Source organism: Nyctereutes procyonoides, unplaced genomic scaffold (assembly GCF_905146905.1).
Source record: "Nyctereutes procyonoides isolate TBG_1078 unplaced genomic scaffold, NYPRO_anot_genome, whole genome shotgun sequence".
Lineage (NCBI taxonomy): Eukaryota > Metazoa > Chordata > Mammalia > Carnivora > Canidae > Nyctereutes > Nyctereutes procyonoides.
The window spans coordinates 17,946,523-17,961,846 of NW_026575128.1; the positions used below are offsets into that span (position 1 = coordinate 17,946,523).

At 48.9% G+C, this 15,324-nt stretch overlaps 1 protein-coding gene across 1 annotated transcript; it reads right to left on the minus strand.

The window, feature by feature from the left end:
• Window positions 1-11,466: 11,466 nt before the first annotated feature.
• On the minus strand, window positions 11,467-13,621 carry RNASE12 (ribonuclease A family member 12 (inactive)). Its single transcript, XM_055342187.1, has 2 exons — window positions 13,518-13,621; window positions 11,467-12,090 (listed from the first exon to the last, which is right to left on the minus strand). The coding sequence occupies exons 1-2, from the start codon at window positions 13,549-13,551 to the stop codon at window positions 11,615-11,617; spliced, it is 510 nt and encodes a 169-aa protein (XP_055198162.1). The 5' UTR covers window positions 13,552-13,621; the 3' UTR covers window positions 11,467-11,614.
• Between the last annotated feature and the right edge of the window lie 1,703 nt (window positions 13,622-15,324).

Here is a 15,324-nt window from a genome sequence, read left to right on the forward strand (position 1 = left end):
GCTGCACCACCCAGGGATCCCTTTTTTTTTTGTTTTGTTTTTATGATTGTTCTTGTCCTTTTCCACCTGGGCGAAAGTCAGAGCTCCGTGTTCCAGGAGCCGTGGGCTAACAAGTGCTGAAACCATGACAGATTGAATAGTGGCCTCGAAGTGAGGTGGCCTGACTCCAAAAACCTGTACAGCTTGTCATGACGCCTGATCATTGTGTTTGAATGCAAGACGCACAAAGTCAAGTGATGCAAAGACTGAAAAGAAAATAGAAAGCAGAAGCCACCATGGGGTGCAAAAGGGAGACGATGGTGTTGAGGGTGCAGTCTGGACAAAAGGGAGTTGGTGTTGAGGGTGCGATCTGGGCAAAAGAAGAGCACACGGATGTTGGATGAGAAAGGGATATGAGCGGAAAGGTGTCAGAAGTGGAGAAATAAGAAATAAGTGTGGGCATCTCTCAAGAGCCCATCCTTCCGTCCCTGCTCCTGCATCCCTACTCCTGCCAGATTCTTCCTCCAGGGGGCCCTGCCTCCTGTGGCCAGGAGGGGGGTTTAATGGAGTGGTCTGAGCGCTCAGCTCATGTTCCCATAAAAAAGAACATGGGGTTCTTAGAACAGCCTGAGCTGGGGCGAGCGAAGGGAGCAAGCTGAGTGACACAGCCTGAATCTTTCATGCCTCGGGCTCCGCCAGCCTAGGGCCTGTTCTTTGACCATTTGCAGAACAAGCCCCAGGGGCCTACTCAGGCCCCCAGTGAGATCCCAAACTCAAAGTCATAAGGGCCAGAATTAGTCAATTGAGTTGAGTCCCTTACCTATAGAGGAGGGAGGAGTGTCATCAGTTAAGTGAAGAAATCAAATGTGCAGAGAACCTGAAAACTAGGATGAGGCTTAGTCCAACCTGTTTTCCAGAGAGACAGCAAATGTAGTAATTTGTTCTCCTGGGAGTAATACACGAGAATGTCCCCCCTTCTTGTACCTTTACCACCACCACTATATGACCATTTTAAGTCTTATTTCTGCTGGTTGGACAGGTAAAAAAATGATATCACACTGTTTTTATTCATATTATATATGTATATTTTTGAGATTTTATTTATTTATTTGTGAGAGACACAGAGAGAGCGAGAGGCAGAGACACAGGCAGAGGGAGAAGCAGGCTCCATGCCGTGAGCCCGACGTGGGACTCGATCCCCAGACCCCAGAGTCACTCCCTGGGCCAAAGGTGGCGATAAACCGCTGAGCCCCCCAGGCTGCCCTCATATTATCTTTAGTAGAAAGAGGGGAAAAATCTCCAAATGTTTATTGACTGTTTATTTCTTCTTTTGTTAATTTTCTGTGTCCCTGACTTATTTTTCTGTAGGTGTATTCATCTGTATCTTATTAAATAGACAGCTCTCTTTATATATTAAAGACACCAGCCCTTTGTCAGCCATATATACTGCAAACGCTTTTCTCTAATTTTGTGTAACACAGTGCCCTGGTCTAATGGTAATGAAAATAGTAATGATAGCTGCTGTTTAATTCTCAGAACAATCTTGTGAGGTGGGGTTTTTATTCAGGAGCATTCCGCCATTATTTTTTCTGTGAAGTTATGGGCGAGTTTGCTTTCTCTTAGAAAATAAAGATGAAGAAAACAAACAAAAAAGTGGAACCTTTTCTGTCATAACTACCCAAGGACTACTAAAAGGAAAAATTGTGTTACCTTTTTAAAATTTCCTGTTAAGTTCCCCTTCCATAATTTTTATGTTCTTGTGAGGGAAAAAAGTAAAACCTGTTTAATCTTATTTGACTTTATGACATTGCTTTCAATAAGCAAATGTTAAATGTGTTAAGACTTGACTTGTGTACTAGTGTTGTACTTTTTCAAGTTAAAAGTGTCCCTAAAGGCCACTTCATATATATATGATTTTTCCCAGTAAATGAGGCAAAGCAACTCTAAGACCTTCCACAAACATCTAGCCTTCTAAAATGGAGAGGTGAATCCTTCTGCCTATACAAACAAGCTAGCTATTAGAGGGTGGTCGGGATATGCTACTCTTAGGATTTCAGAGTGTCTTCAAACTGAAATCTCAATGTTCTCAGTAATGAAAAACCTGAGATCAGATGCTTATGTAAGGAAAGTGCTAGTCACCCAGTAAATCCAAAAAAGCAAATGGATAATGCTGGCCATATTTTGCCTTTCTGACATTTCCTTGGGAATCTACAAGAACCTCCCCTATCCCCTCCTCCGAAATGACCATATAAATGTGTGTTAAGCAACTACAGAATACTAAATAAAAAGTTTGGCCAAAACCAACCATGAAGCTGCAAAAAAATAAATAAATAATAAATAAATAAAGATGAATGGCCAAAAGCTTGGGCTACGGAATCAGACCTCCTTGTCTGTTCCTGGGGGACCGCCTACTACGTGCGTGACTTTGTACCTTACCTAAAGTCTTTGTACTTTAGTTTCCTCTTCACTGAAGTGGGATAATAATAATCTACCTCATGGACGTTGTTCTGAGAATAAAACCACAATATGTACATTTTGGACCGGTGCCTGGCACAGTATAAGAGCTCGGTTGTTACTATTAATTTTGTTTTCACCTGTTATTCATCCCTGTGGTAATGATCATATGTGACCTTGGAAAAGTCTAATATATCAATAAACATAAAGGTCTAGACATTTAAAACAGCCGCCTTGGCCGCAGCCTGCCAGCTCTCCGGCCGCTGGAGGGAAAGGGTGGCTTTCCTACGTGTGGCACGTCGGCTACTTTGTGCTTTTGGAAACATGAGTCCCCCCTAGGGTGCAGCTGTATTTACTCGGAGGTGTGTCCCGCGGCCGGGGGCTTCAGGGTAACAGGCTGTGTGGCCAGTCCTGGGACAGCGTGTATGAGACGGGTGCCTTTCTGTGAGACTGGCCTGTGTTGCCCGCCTGCTGTCCTCGGAAGCTCGGCGTGTAGAGGCAGCAACTTTCCGTCTCTCACTGGAACTAGATGTAGAATGCTCTGTACCTAGAAAGGTCATCTAATCTAGGGGTGTTCAAACCTCGAACCACGTCGGCAAGCCTAACACTGGTACAAATCCCACGTGCCGTAGTCTTGTCTCTGATCTACAGAACTCACGGCTCCCGGACTAGAGCCCAGGGATTTGTATTAATAATAGTTCCTAAAATAATAATAATAATAATAATAATAATTCCTAAAGTTAGTAGATTTTTAGGGTAAGGCTTGGCTAACAGAATACAATCTCAAAATACAGCGCACTTAAAAATTTATTTACTTATTTTAAAAGATTTTATTTATTTATCCATGAGAGACACACAGAGAGAGAGAGAGGCAGAGACACAGGCAGAGAGAGAAGCAGGCTCCCTGCGGGGATCCCAACGTGGGACTTGATCCTGGATCCCCAGGATCACGCCCTGAGCTAAAGGCGGACACCCAACTGCTGAGCCACCCAGGTGTCCCCCAAAATATGCATATTTATTTCTCTGTCATCTAATAGTCCCAAATTAAGCAGTCCAGATGGTCAAGATACATCTTCTTCACGCAAGTGTTCAGGCACATGCCTTCCTTCCCTTTTGCTGCTTAGCCCGTTCGTAGAACACCATGAGTGACTACAATTGAGTCACACTCATGTCCATTTTGGCATCTAGCTGTTGGGAAGAAAAAAAATGACGGAGGAGGCCAGTCCACTGTCACAAGACCTGGATGTTGTGAAGTGGGACACGTCCCTTCAGCTCAGAGAGCCTGGGAAAAGAAGCCTCGAAGGGAAGCCCCAGGCCTGAGACTTGAGACTGAGGAGCGTGGTTTGGGGTGGGCAACCCGAAAGTACCATCCCAATGGCTGTGCTGCATACCTGAGTCTAAGAAGCCAGGTGTACTCCAGCGGGTGCATTGCGTAGATAAGGAAATTGACTCCTAGAGATGTGGCATGAGTCGGGCTGGGGGGCACAATGGGTCAGGAAAGATGTGAGAACTTACCTGTGATGTCACGGAGGCTATCCTTATTTCAGCACCTCTCTGGGCCCTTGGAGCCAGGAACCTGTTTTGCTTTAGAATTGTGGGTTAAAGGGAATTTAGTGCATTTTATGTTGGAAAAGCCGAGGGAATGGTTAGAATCAAGAAGGGCACTGCTCCTTGTGCTAAATAACCCTCTTACTATGCTTTGCTCAAGCCTGTCTATACTGCATGCTCTATCCAACTCTATCCAACTCTCTCTCCCATGGGCCTCATGATTGTGTCTGTCTCCTTTGTCCCCTCCTGTCATCCCCTGTAATATCTCTGCCACCATAGGGAGATGACACATGTCTGCTCTCAGGTGTCTTTCTAGCAAGCGCAGGAGACACGTGGGCTCTTCGTAGCCAGGCGGCCTTGTGTGATTGCGCTGACTGGGGTGATGCAATGAGAAAGGGAAGACTTCCTAGTGTATCAGGACCAGCCCGGCAACGGAGCGACGACAAGAACTGGGCTCTGGAGTCGGACTCCACTGTAGGAAGGACGTCACTAAAATCTGAACTAAGTTTGGACCAAGAGGAGAGCCTGGGACTGCTCTGCTAGGGAGAGGGCCTGACCCGAGTTTGGGGAGTGGGCGGTGGCAGCAGCCTCCCTACCTGGAGCCACCCCTGGAGTGGAACCCACGGCCAGTACCTCCCCTCCGGGGCTTTGGGTTCTCTCCCTACGGGGAAGAAAACGGTGAGCCCAGGTGTTTTCCTTCGTCACCCCCGCCTGGCTGCCGAGGAAAAATGGAGTGCTTGCTACACCCCTGCCTGGGCCAGGCCACGGCGAATGTTCGAGCAGCCGCCGATGGAAACGCAGCCCGAAGACCCAGAGGATCTGCCCCAGTGCTGCGTGTCGGTTCATTGTCAGAGCTCTGCGGTTCTAATATGAGGATTCCACACAAAATGTGAAAAATAGGGGATCCCCGGGTGGCTCAGTGGTTTAGCACTTGCCTTTGGCCCAGGGCGTGATCCTGGGGTCCTGGGATCGCGTCCCGCGTCGAGCAGGGAGCCTGCTTCTCCCTCTGCCTGGGTCTCTGCCCCTCTCTCTGTGTGTCTCTCATGAATAAATAAATAAAATCTTTAAAAAATACAAAATGTGAGAAACATTAGGCAAATTGATATATAAGGAGGAGTGACGCATAGTAAGAAAAGCTCTACAGCAATGTGACGTGTTCACATGCCTGTATTTGAAATCAGAACCTTAAATAAGCGTGGTCTCGGGAGGGGCGCGGGGAGGGGACAGGGAGTGAGGCCCACCTGGCAGGACAGTCTCGCGGACCTCGTGCAGGGAGCTGGGCCCCAAAGCGCAGAAGTGAACCGCTGGGAGCAGAAAGGTCCAGGCACCTCCTAGACGAGCCTCAAGAGCCCCCTGCGCACTCAGCTCAGGCTCACCACGTCTCCTGCTGCTTGGCGGCCACCCAGGGTGCCCACGCCGGGCCCAGCGAGCGCGGTGATGACAGCCTTGCTCTGGCGCCTGCTGTGCCTGTGACACCTGTGACGCTTGTGACGCCTGTGGTGCTGAGGATGAGGAGTGGAGGTCGCTCCCGGTCACTTGGGTGGCAGCCCCGGTCGTGTGCACGGTGCTCACACTTATTTGAAAAGAAGCAGCGACAGTAACATCCCCGTGCTCGCCCTGCAGTTCTCTAGTGTCACAGCCAGAGCCACTGAGCGTCAAGTACCAACACCGGTTTGGGGCCTTTTCTCCTTGATTTTGTCCCGGGGGGTGGATGCCGCTTCTTGCGTCTACAGCTGAGTGATGATGGTACCTGGTTTGGCTCAGAGAAGCAGGGGGACCTGTGCTGGGGGAGCGGGTCTACACTTCCATGCAATTCTCCACAATTCCAGATTCTTTCGTTCCTCTGGTTTGTACAGGCGACCGAGAGGTCAGTGTAGGGCTGCGAGGGCAGGTGTGGAGGGCAGGCGGGCTGGCGACGGGCCTTCCTCAGCGGGACTCGGGGCTTGGGCTCGAGGCCGGGAGTCAGGACACGGGCCACTCGCTGCCTGGCCCGTTGGGGACCCGCCTGTGTGTGTGGCCAGGTCCTGCACTGGGGTTCCAGGGGCATCGGGGGGCACCGGGGGCACCGGGGGGCATGGGCGCTGGGGGACATGGGCGCCGGGGGGGTCACTACTAGGGCGGCTCGCTGCCCAGCCTGCCGGGGACCCGCCTGTGTGTGCGGCCAGGTCCTGCACCGGGCGCCGCGGCGTGGGCACCGAGGGTCACCTGCAGAGGCTGAGCTGGCCGCGGGGGCTCCAGGTGCGGCTGTGCCAACCCCTGCCCACAGCCGGAGCCGTGAGGCCTCCAGTCGCTAAGTCCCAGCTCAGCTCGCGTGACCACCGGCTCCTGGAGCTCGTCTGTGGCCACCGTGTCGTTGCGAGGGCCGCTGCCGCTACCTGGGCCGTGCCCCCGGGCAGCCACCGTGTCACCTCCTGAGAGCCCGTGATGGGGAAGACGGGACGTCATCGGTCCTCCCGAGGCTGGTACGTCTACATAAGAGTCACATTCGTTAGTGACCCAGGAGTCTGCGCCCCAGCCACTGCTTGCCAAGTCACATCGCCCCTCTGCCCCTGAGAGTCTTTCCTTGACTATGTCGGCGAGACACTCGCGGCCCCTGCAACACGGAGCCAGGCTGAGGGGCAGCAGGGCCCGAGTGTCCAGCCCAGGTCCCGGGGAGCCTCGTCTCCAGGAGGAAGCTCGAGAAGGGGAGGAAGCTCCTTATGGCACCGGTCCCAGGGCTGTCCCTCCATGTGAGCTCGGGCGCTTTGGTGGGAATCCTAGCGCCCTGCTTGGAGCCCCCCGCTGCTAATCCACCCCTGCACAGTTTACTCTGCTCCTTTGACCTCAGTGTCTCCCATGTGAGAAAAAAAAAAGAGGGACCCGGGGGGGGGCTCAGTGGTGAAGCATCTGCCTTCAGCTCGGGGTGTGACCCGGGGTCATGGGATGGAGTCCCCGTCGGGCTCCCTGCATGGAGCCTGCTGCTCCCTCTGCCTGGGTCTCTGCCTCTCTCTCTGCATCTCTCTGGAATAAATAAATAAAATCTTTTAAAAAAGAAAGAAAGAAGAAAGAAAGAAAGAAAGAAAGAAAGAAAGAAAGAAAGAAAGAAAGAAAAAAAGAAAGAAAGAAAGAAAGGTGAGAATTATATAAGGGAATGTGTTTAAAGTGCCCCAAACCAAGTAGTTACCTCTCCCTTCCCCCTCGTCTCCTGTCCCACTGGGAGGGCCTGCGGTCTACAGCGTGGTCACGGTACTCTCGCCCAACACGGCCTTACTACTACCGGGTCTCCCACAGCCTCACACAGTGCCTGGCACGTGGCAGCCATTTCAAACCTGTGATTTCCCCCACTCTCACCCCCCACCCCCCCTGTCATGGAGTTTCTCGTTACCAGCTCCTTGGGCACATGGGGCCGCACACAGAAAACCCAGCCTGTCAGCAGGGCGAGACCCAAAGCTGTTCTGTTTCCTGGAGTCTCTGTTGCTGGTGTCGGTGAGGGAAGGAGGGAAGGAGGGTGGCACGAGACAGAGGAGGGGACGACAAGCACGGGTGCTCAGAGGACCTCATAAAGTGTGAGTCCGGCCGTCAGAAGCCCTGTGACATGGGCAGCAGCACTGTTTCCTCTTTTGTGGAATCTTCCATTTTAGACTTTAACCCACTGATTTGTTTTTAGCTTTTTTGAAAACTTACAGCATAGGGGATCCCCGGGTGGCTCAGTGGTTTAGCACCTGCCCTTGGCCCAGGGAGCAATCCTGGAGTCCCTGGATCGAGTCCCTGGATCGAGTCCTGTGTCAGGCTCCCAGCATAGAGCTGCCTCTCTCTCCTCCTGTCTCTGCCCCCCTCTCTCTCTATGTCTACCATAAATAAATCTTAAAAAAAAAAAAACCTACAGCATAGATGACATCGCACTTTATTTTATATGTTCCTTTTTTTTTTTTTTTCAAGTTCATTGATATATAGAGTTCTTTTTTCCTCCTTTTTAGGGCTGCAAATTCCTTGAGCCTGGAACTTAGTTTCAGCTCCTTTTCATTCTGTGCAGAATCAGACACTGGACACAACACAACATGGCTTGACTAGTGTGGAGGATCCTTTACTTGAGATCAATGCTGGGAGACTCAATGAAAATCTTAGAAAGATCGGTTGTAAAGGGTGATAATTCTTTTGCTCTAGAAAGAATTTCTTTGTCTCTCTCCTCTAAGGGCCTCATTCCATTATATCTCCTGCATTTTCACTCTTACCTCCTAACTGCTGCTCCTTGTCCCTCCAATCCTTGGATACACTACTTTTCTTTTTTTTTAATATTTTATTTATTTATTCATGATAGACATAGAGAGAGAGAGAGAGAGGCAGAGACACAGGCAGAGGGAGAAGCAGGCTGCACGCAGGGAGCCCGATGTGGGACTTGATCCCGGGACCCCAGGATCACGCCCTGGGTCCAAGGCAGGTGCTAAACCACTGAGCCACCTGGGGATCCCCTACACTACTTTTCTAAAAACATCACTTGCAATGACATTATTTCAAAAACCTTGAGATATTTCTATGGCCAGCTGGAGGTTATCCAGTCCCCTGGGACCACTTAGTCAAGGCCCTTCTTGATCTAATCTCAACCTGCCTCTCAAGGCTGTCTCTCATTATTTTGGTACACAAACCCGCTCTAGTCAAATCAGCGTGACCCACCCTTCTCTGAATACACCCTACTCTGGCTCTCCATTTTTGGCACTTTCTTGACAGTCTACCCTTTTCCACCTCTTCAAAGTCCAATTCAGATCATATTCTTTCTTTAACACATTTTTCACTACTTAAGCCCACCAGATCCATTGTTCATTTCCCTGATCTTCTTATCCTTCATTTCTTATTTTATTATTATTATAGTATCATTGACATGCAGTGTTAGTTTTAGGTGTGCAACATGTTGGTCCAATAATTCTATATAATCATTCGCTTCTTACACCACTTGACAAGAAGACATGTGGACTTACATTTTTATTATATTTAATTTTAAAATGTTCTGTGTGTGAAATTAGAGGAAAGACTGAGTACTAAGAATATATAAGCCTTGATAATTGGGTTGATTGAGGGACGCCTGGGTGGCTCAGCGGTTGAGCATCTGCCTTCCGCTCAGGCCACGATCCTGGGTCTGGGGATCGAGTCTCACATCAGGTTCCCTGTGAGGAGCCTGCTTCTCCTTCTGTCTATGTCTCTGCCTCTCTCTCTGAGTCTCATAAATGAATAAATAAAATCTTTTAAAAAAATTGGGTTGATTGATTATTGATCGACGATTAGGAATTAAGTGGATGTGTTCATGTGTGTGTTTGGAGCATAGACGTGCTGCTGATTGAAGGGACAAGGGAAGGAGGATTTGGATTTTTTCCTAAATGTTCTCTACTGTCAACATCAGTAGTGAGGTGATAATAGGAAAACAGAAAGACAATGAGGAGAAAAATGAAAAGGAAGAAGAATGCAGTTTCCACACTGAAAATATTTTTCTGAAACATCTTTTTCAAGTGCACAGAATTCACAGCTACCTGGGCTTGGTTTGGGCTGCTAAGGTGCCCTTCTAAAAAAAAAAAAATACCCTCTCAGACTACAAATGCCTAATACATTGCAATTCATTTGAGTTGGGTTTTGATCTCATTGACTGAAAACATTCTGAGAATAGATTCCACTGAGAGTCTCAGTTACTTACAGCTTAGTGGGAATGCATTTATCTGCAAGATTTTTGTTTCTCCTTAGAAGGAGGTAGGTTAAGGGAGGAAGGGATGAAAAAGCAGCTGGAAGGAAAAAAGAGCCAATACCGCCCAGGGAGAGGGGAAGGACAAGGAATCAGAATTCCGAATACAGAAACGGGGACTTCAAAGACACATTTCTGCCACTTTAAAATTTTGCCCAAGAAATGATGCTGCTTCGGGCCCCAACAAGTCATCTGCTGGGGACCACTTGATCCTGCTCAGCATCTGAGGGCTCCACTTCCTTGGTGACCTCCAACCTTCCAGAGAGACAGCAGTGACAGCAGGACCCCCCGCCTCCAGAGAGGTGGGTAAGGAACAAGCTTGCCCGCGTGCAGGCCGCTCACAGTGGTCAACGCCCTGCCTCTCTGAATTCACCCAGTTGGAGCTCGATGCTTGCAAATGACTGAGCTAACAACCAGCATAGGTGCCCCCCCTTTTCCATCTGACCTTCCGCTAAGTCCAGATAAATAATGCAATAGTCGGAGTCTCTCAGCTGAAAAGATGAGAACAGAAAGGGCCTCTAAGGCTCGTGCGCTGCCGGTGCCCGCTGCAGCTCCCCGTGTTTCTGGTTCTCCCGGGACGGCAATGTCATAGCTCAGAGTCAGTGACCCCATAATCTGGCGCTTAGCTGCCCTTCTTCCTCACTACTCTGTGTACCGACCCTGGCCTCCCACCAGGAGAACTGGAATTGTGGAGTAACAGGCCTGGAGACCTCAAAGACGGGCTGGGGCGAGGGCCTGGCTTGCTGGGTGTGGGGACCACTGCTCAGGAAAGAACAGGACTTCACAAGGTCCCCCCCTCCCCCCGCCAGGTAAGGAGGCCTCCTTCCTTCGCTCCAAGCACTTGCCCTAGCCCCGAGGATGCCCTGCCCACGGCTGGATGTGGGCGAGCTGAAGAACTGGCTGTAGGGCCGCCAAGGGGACAGGAGTTAGGACCCTGGATGGCAAGGTGTCTATTCCCTCCAGGATGCCGGAGAGGGACACCGAGCTCTGAGAGTCTCAATCCCTTCCTGGGAAACCCTTGGTCACTCCTCTAACCGGCTCCAAGGGACGCGGTTTCTGACCAGGCAGGCAGTCCTTGCCATCTCCCTTTCCCTTTCTTTCAAGGCTCAGAGGCAGCTGCTGAGTGGGAACAGGTGCAGCTGGAACTATAGGTACCCTTCAGAGGAGACCCTAAACTACTCCAAGTGCCTCTCCACTGAGGAGCAAGCCCGGGAGTGCGGTGCGACCAAAGCAGACGCTCGGTCCAGGCACAAGACTTAAGGGAGGGTGCCCAAGAGCCCAGTAATCAAGAGTCCTAATATCTCAATGCAACACTTAAGAATCCTAATTTAATGCAAAATAATCTCTGATCATGAAATATCAAAACGCTGTATAATAGGATCTGACCCTATACTGGCAAAACTCACTAACTCATGTCACCCTAGATCCAATCCTGTCAGACTAGGTCTTTATTTAAAACCTGGGTATTTTATTCTTCAGACATTTCTGCATTAAATTTGATTTTTAAAACTCCGTTTATCTAGATTACTGGGATTTTGGGTGCCCCTTAAATTTTGAACGTGAAGTGAGTGTCTCCCTCACTTTACCCTAATCCCAGCTCCGCCTCGGATTCACTTTTGGCTCTCGACAAATGACTGCAAGAAGAGGGACAAGAAATTAACACACATGCAGAGTTTATGATTTATTTATTTATTTATTTATTTATTTATTTATTTATTTTTGAGTTTATGATTTAATTCAGTTTTTTTTTTAAGATTAAAGCAGAATAAAAAGATTCCAGCTCAGCAATACTGGGAGGATAAATGGATTCCTCCCCAGTGGCTACGCAGTTTACTCAAGGCACTACCCAGGCCCATGGTTCAGGTGCGCCTCGGTGAGGGCTAGCATCCCTGAGAGAGGGAAGAGATGGTCTCAGGCACTGGTCTCCACTTACTCAACATACCTCTGCAGAGTCACTGGCCCCATGTGATCACAAGTGACAACAGCGAACCCCACTATGGGGGATATGTGGTACCTGCAGGCGGGATATCTGGTGCCTTCGATGAGCTGACAGGCTGTCATTTTGAACTTTGTCACACTCTGGAAACATAAGATGGAAGAATGGTTCTGACAAACCCTCTTCTTGGGAGAGGTGCACACCCTGTTGATCTCTCGAGGCCTCTCATGGACGAAAACGTGCTCCTTCTTGCAGGCGTTGTCAGGTCCCCTGATGACTCTTTGTAAGACCATCCGGTTGCAGTACCTTACAGGAATGTCACTCTGAGGGTAGTCCACGTGCAAGTGCTCCAGGGTTGGCACCTCTCTTTCCTCATGCAGCTCGTTCTCCCAGAACAGAAGCAGCAGGAAAATGATCACCATTAGGATCATCAGGGGTAAGAGTCCCTTCACATCTTCTGCCCTAATTCCTGTAGAGTGAGAAGCGACAGGACCTAGCGGAGGGCAATCAGATTCCTCCAGCCGCAGCCCCTGACTGTGCTCCCCAACCCTTGGGATAGTTGACTTCCTTCTCTCTGCTAATTAAACTCTCGTGGGACCCTGCAAGCTCCAGCTAGAGGTGCGGCTCTTCAAGAAAGCCCGAAAGTGATAGTAATGTGGTTTTCTATGGCAAAACAGTGTTTTGTTTACTTATTAAAGATTTTATTTATTTATTCATGATAGACATAGAGAGAGAGAGAAGCAGGCTCCATGCAGGGAGCCCGACGTGGGACTCGATCCCGGGACTCCAGGATTACGCCCTGGGCCAAAGGCAGGCGCCAAACCGCTGAGCCACCCAGGGATCCCGAGAGCTTTGTTTATTTAAATGCTGAATATTACATGCTAGAGTCCAAAAGGATTTCTTACTTACATTAAAATAAAAAATATGAAATTACAAGAATAAAAAGAAATAGATTGGCATTGGTGAACATCAATATGGAGCAGGCCACAAAAACCTTGACTATATTGGTACGTGAAGCCCAGGCTGTATAGCGTTTCTATTAAAACTAATGTCAGCCCCGTATTTCTTCAGCGAATATCACCAAGTAAAAAGAAGCCTACATAATAAAGTAAGTTGAGCCAATTCTCGTACAGTAAATGCAGACAGAGTAAACAAATCAGGAAAGATTGCTACAAAGGAAATGGCAAAACTCTGTTAACTTAAGTGAATGCTTGTATAGACAGCCACAATACTTGCAAAATGCCATTCATGGCTGTGGCATTGAGGATAGCCACACTGCCACCAGCTGGTGCACCAGCAACATTGTCCTCTAGTAAATTCCACTTGTCAACTGATTTTCTGTTTATACCTCCTTACTTCTTTTCTCAAACGCACTTTTAAATTTTGATAATATCTAAATGTGTTTTATTGTTAGGCTAATAATTAAGTAGCACAAGAAATACATTTTGGGTGAGTTTTGATTCCTAGAAATTCTCTGGAAATAAAGCAAATAGTTGCAAAAAAAAAAAAAAAGAAAGAAAGAAAGAAAGAAAGAAAGAAAGAAAGAAAGAAAGAAAAGAAAAGAAAAAAGAAAGCCCTCTCAGGCCATCTCGGCTCTCGGAGTTTGGCGTCAAACTGTTCTCCGACCATCCCTTGTGTTGGGCTTGCTCTGTTCTGCAGGCTCCCCGAGCGCCCCTATTGCTCCCGAACCACCAGAGCGCTTACCATGGGGCATACATGTAGCAGGATGCTCAAAACTACCAGGCCTGATTGTTGTTCCCCCTATTGCTGGATGACTCCCTTTCCCATAATTGTCCCAACGCTGATTCCATCCAATTCCAAAGGTTTTCGGCCCTGTGTACCGATCTGTTTTTCCCAGTTCTTCCCAACCTCTCCTACGCGGCCAGCAACTCTCACCTTTTGTTTTCGCTGCAGCTCTCACAGGCAACATATCCTTGCAATTGTGGATTGTGGATCGTGGACTGTGGACCGTGGACCTGAGACAGTCCTTTGTGTCTCGCTGTTCCCTGACAATAATGGGCAGGGAGCCAGGTGAGTGCGGGGTGGGCCTAAGTGAAAAGAGCAGAAAGGGAGGAGCCTGTGGGAACGTGCTTGGGCGCTGGGGAAGGACAGCAAGTTCCCTTCAGAGGGACAGTTGCAGAAGGCAGCTCCTGACCTCGTCCTCCGTAAACCAGCGCGGACTTCCCCAGCGTTTATGGAGCCCTGGTATGTGTCCCACGCAGCCCCCTCTCTTCTCCGGGTGTGCAGGCCTTTCTACAAGCCCAGGAAGTAGCCCTTACCCCCTCATTAAAGAGCAGGTGAGCTGCAGAACGCTTCGGGCGGAGGGGGGATGAATTGTCACAACAATTTCCCTCTCTCGACACTCTACAGTCGAAGGCCAACTTCTAGCAAGCGGCATTCCCACGAGGCCCAGGACCGGACAGAAACAGTCCCCGACGTCAACACTAGTCTGAAGGGTATACATACGTGAGAGGGGGAGAGAGCACGAGCAGGAACGGGGGGGGGGGGGGGGGAGCTGAGAGCCCTGGCATCATGACCTCAGCAGAAGGAAGGCAGAGGCTTAACTGAGTCACCCAGGCGCCCCTACCATTAGTTTTGATAAAGCCCTGGGCTGCTGGCAGAGTATGGCAAAGGTGCCTGCTGGGCATTGGAATGCCCTGGGCATTTCTCGACGCCACCTTGAGACATTTTGCTCTAATTGCTGTCAGGTGTAACCTGAGTTTGAGATTAGTGAAAGCTCCCCTGGTGGTTCTAATATGGAGCAAAACTTGGGAACTCTTGGGACACCGACATGGGGTACAGTGGACGAGGGTTTGGTGAAAGACGGTGGCATAAAGCATTGAGAAACAGAAGACGTTTTGTTGCCACCATCTCCTGGTCATAATTGACTTGATTTTATTACTTCTTGCCCTGAAATGATTTCTCTTTTGGGAGAGATAGCTACATAGTCTCCTCTGTACACATCGGTGTCTTTCTAACTGGTAAGAAGAAAATGATTTTGGGGTGGAAAATACTGGAAAAGGCTTCAGAGAACGGGTCTCTTTCTATACAATAACAACAAAAGCGTAATTCCAGAGCATGGAAATGAATACCCAGGAGGTTATTATTTACTTTCCCCAAATTCGCATAATGGGCACCCTTTCAGAATTGAAACCATTTTGTTTGGGATATGTGTTGCCTGGCGCCCCCAAGATGTAAATGCATAATTTTTTAAAAAATATTTATTTATTTATGAGAAACACACACAGAGAGAGAGAGAGAGAGAGAGAGAGAGAGAGAGAGAGAGGCAGAGACACAGGCAGAGGGAGAAGCAGGCTCCATGCAGGGAGCCCGACGTGGGACTCGATCCTGGGACTCCAGGATCGCACCCTGGGCCAAAGGCAGGCGCCAAACTGCTGAGCCACCCAGGCTGCCCATAAATGCATAATTAATTGTTTCTAGTGAACAAATTTTGATTTGCACATTATCTGCAGAAACATTTCCACTGGATAAAGAGAAATAAATACACATATTGTAACATGTTCATTATATCCCGCTGGGACTTCCAAGTAGCTGAACTACAAATGGTATATTAAGGTTATAAAACCGGAGGCAACGTTTGTTACAAAATTCATCCTCAACTGAGGCAGGTAGCCTTGTCCCTGCTTTTCAGAGTGTCACTCTGCAGAAATTGAGCTGAGCCTGGGTTCACATGTTAGACGGT

Bases quoted from the DNA above. Each gene is read 5' to 3' on its own strand.
- RNASE12 (XM_055342187.1), bottom strand. From the start codon at position 13,551: ATGTTGCCTGTGAGAGCTGCAGCGAAAACAAAAG. The intron at 12,091-13,517 runs GTGAGAGTTGCT...CTCACTCTACAG, and splicing joins AGCTGCAGCGAAAACAAAAG to GAATTAGGGCAGAAGATGTG.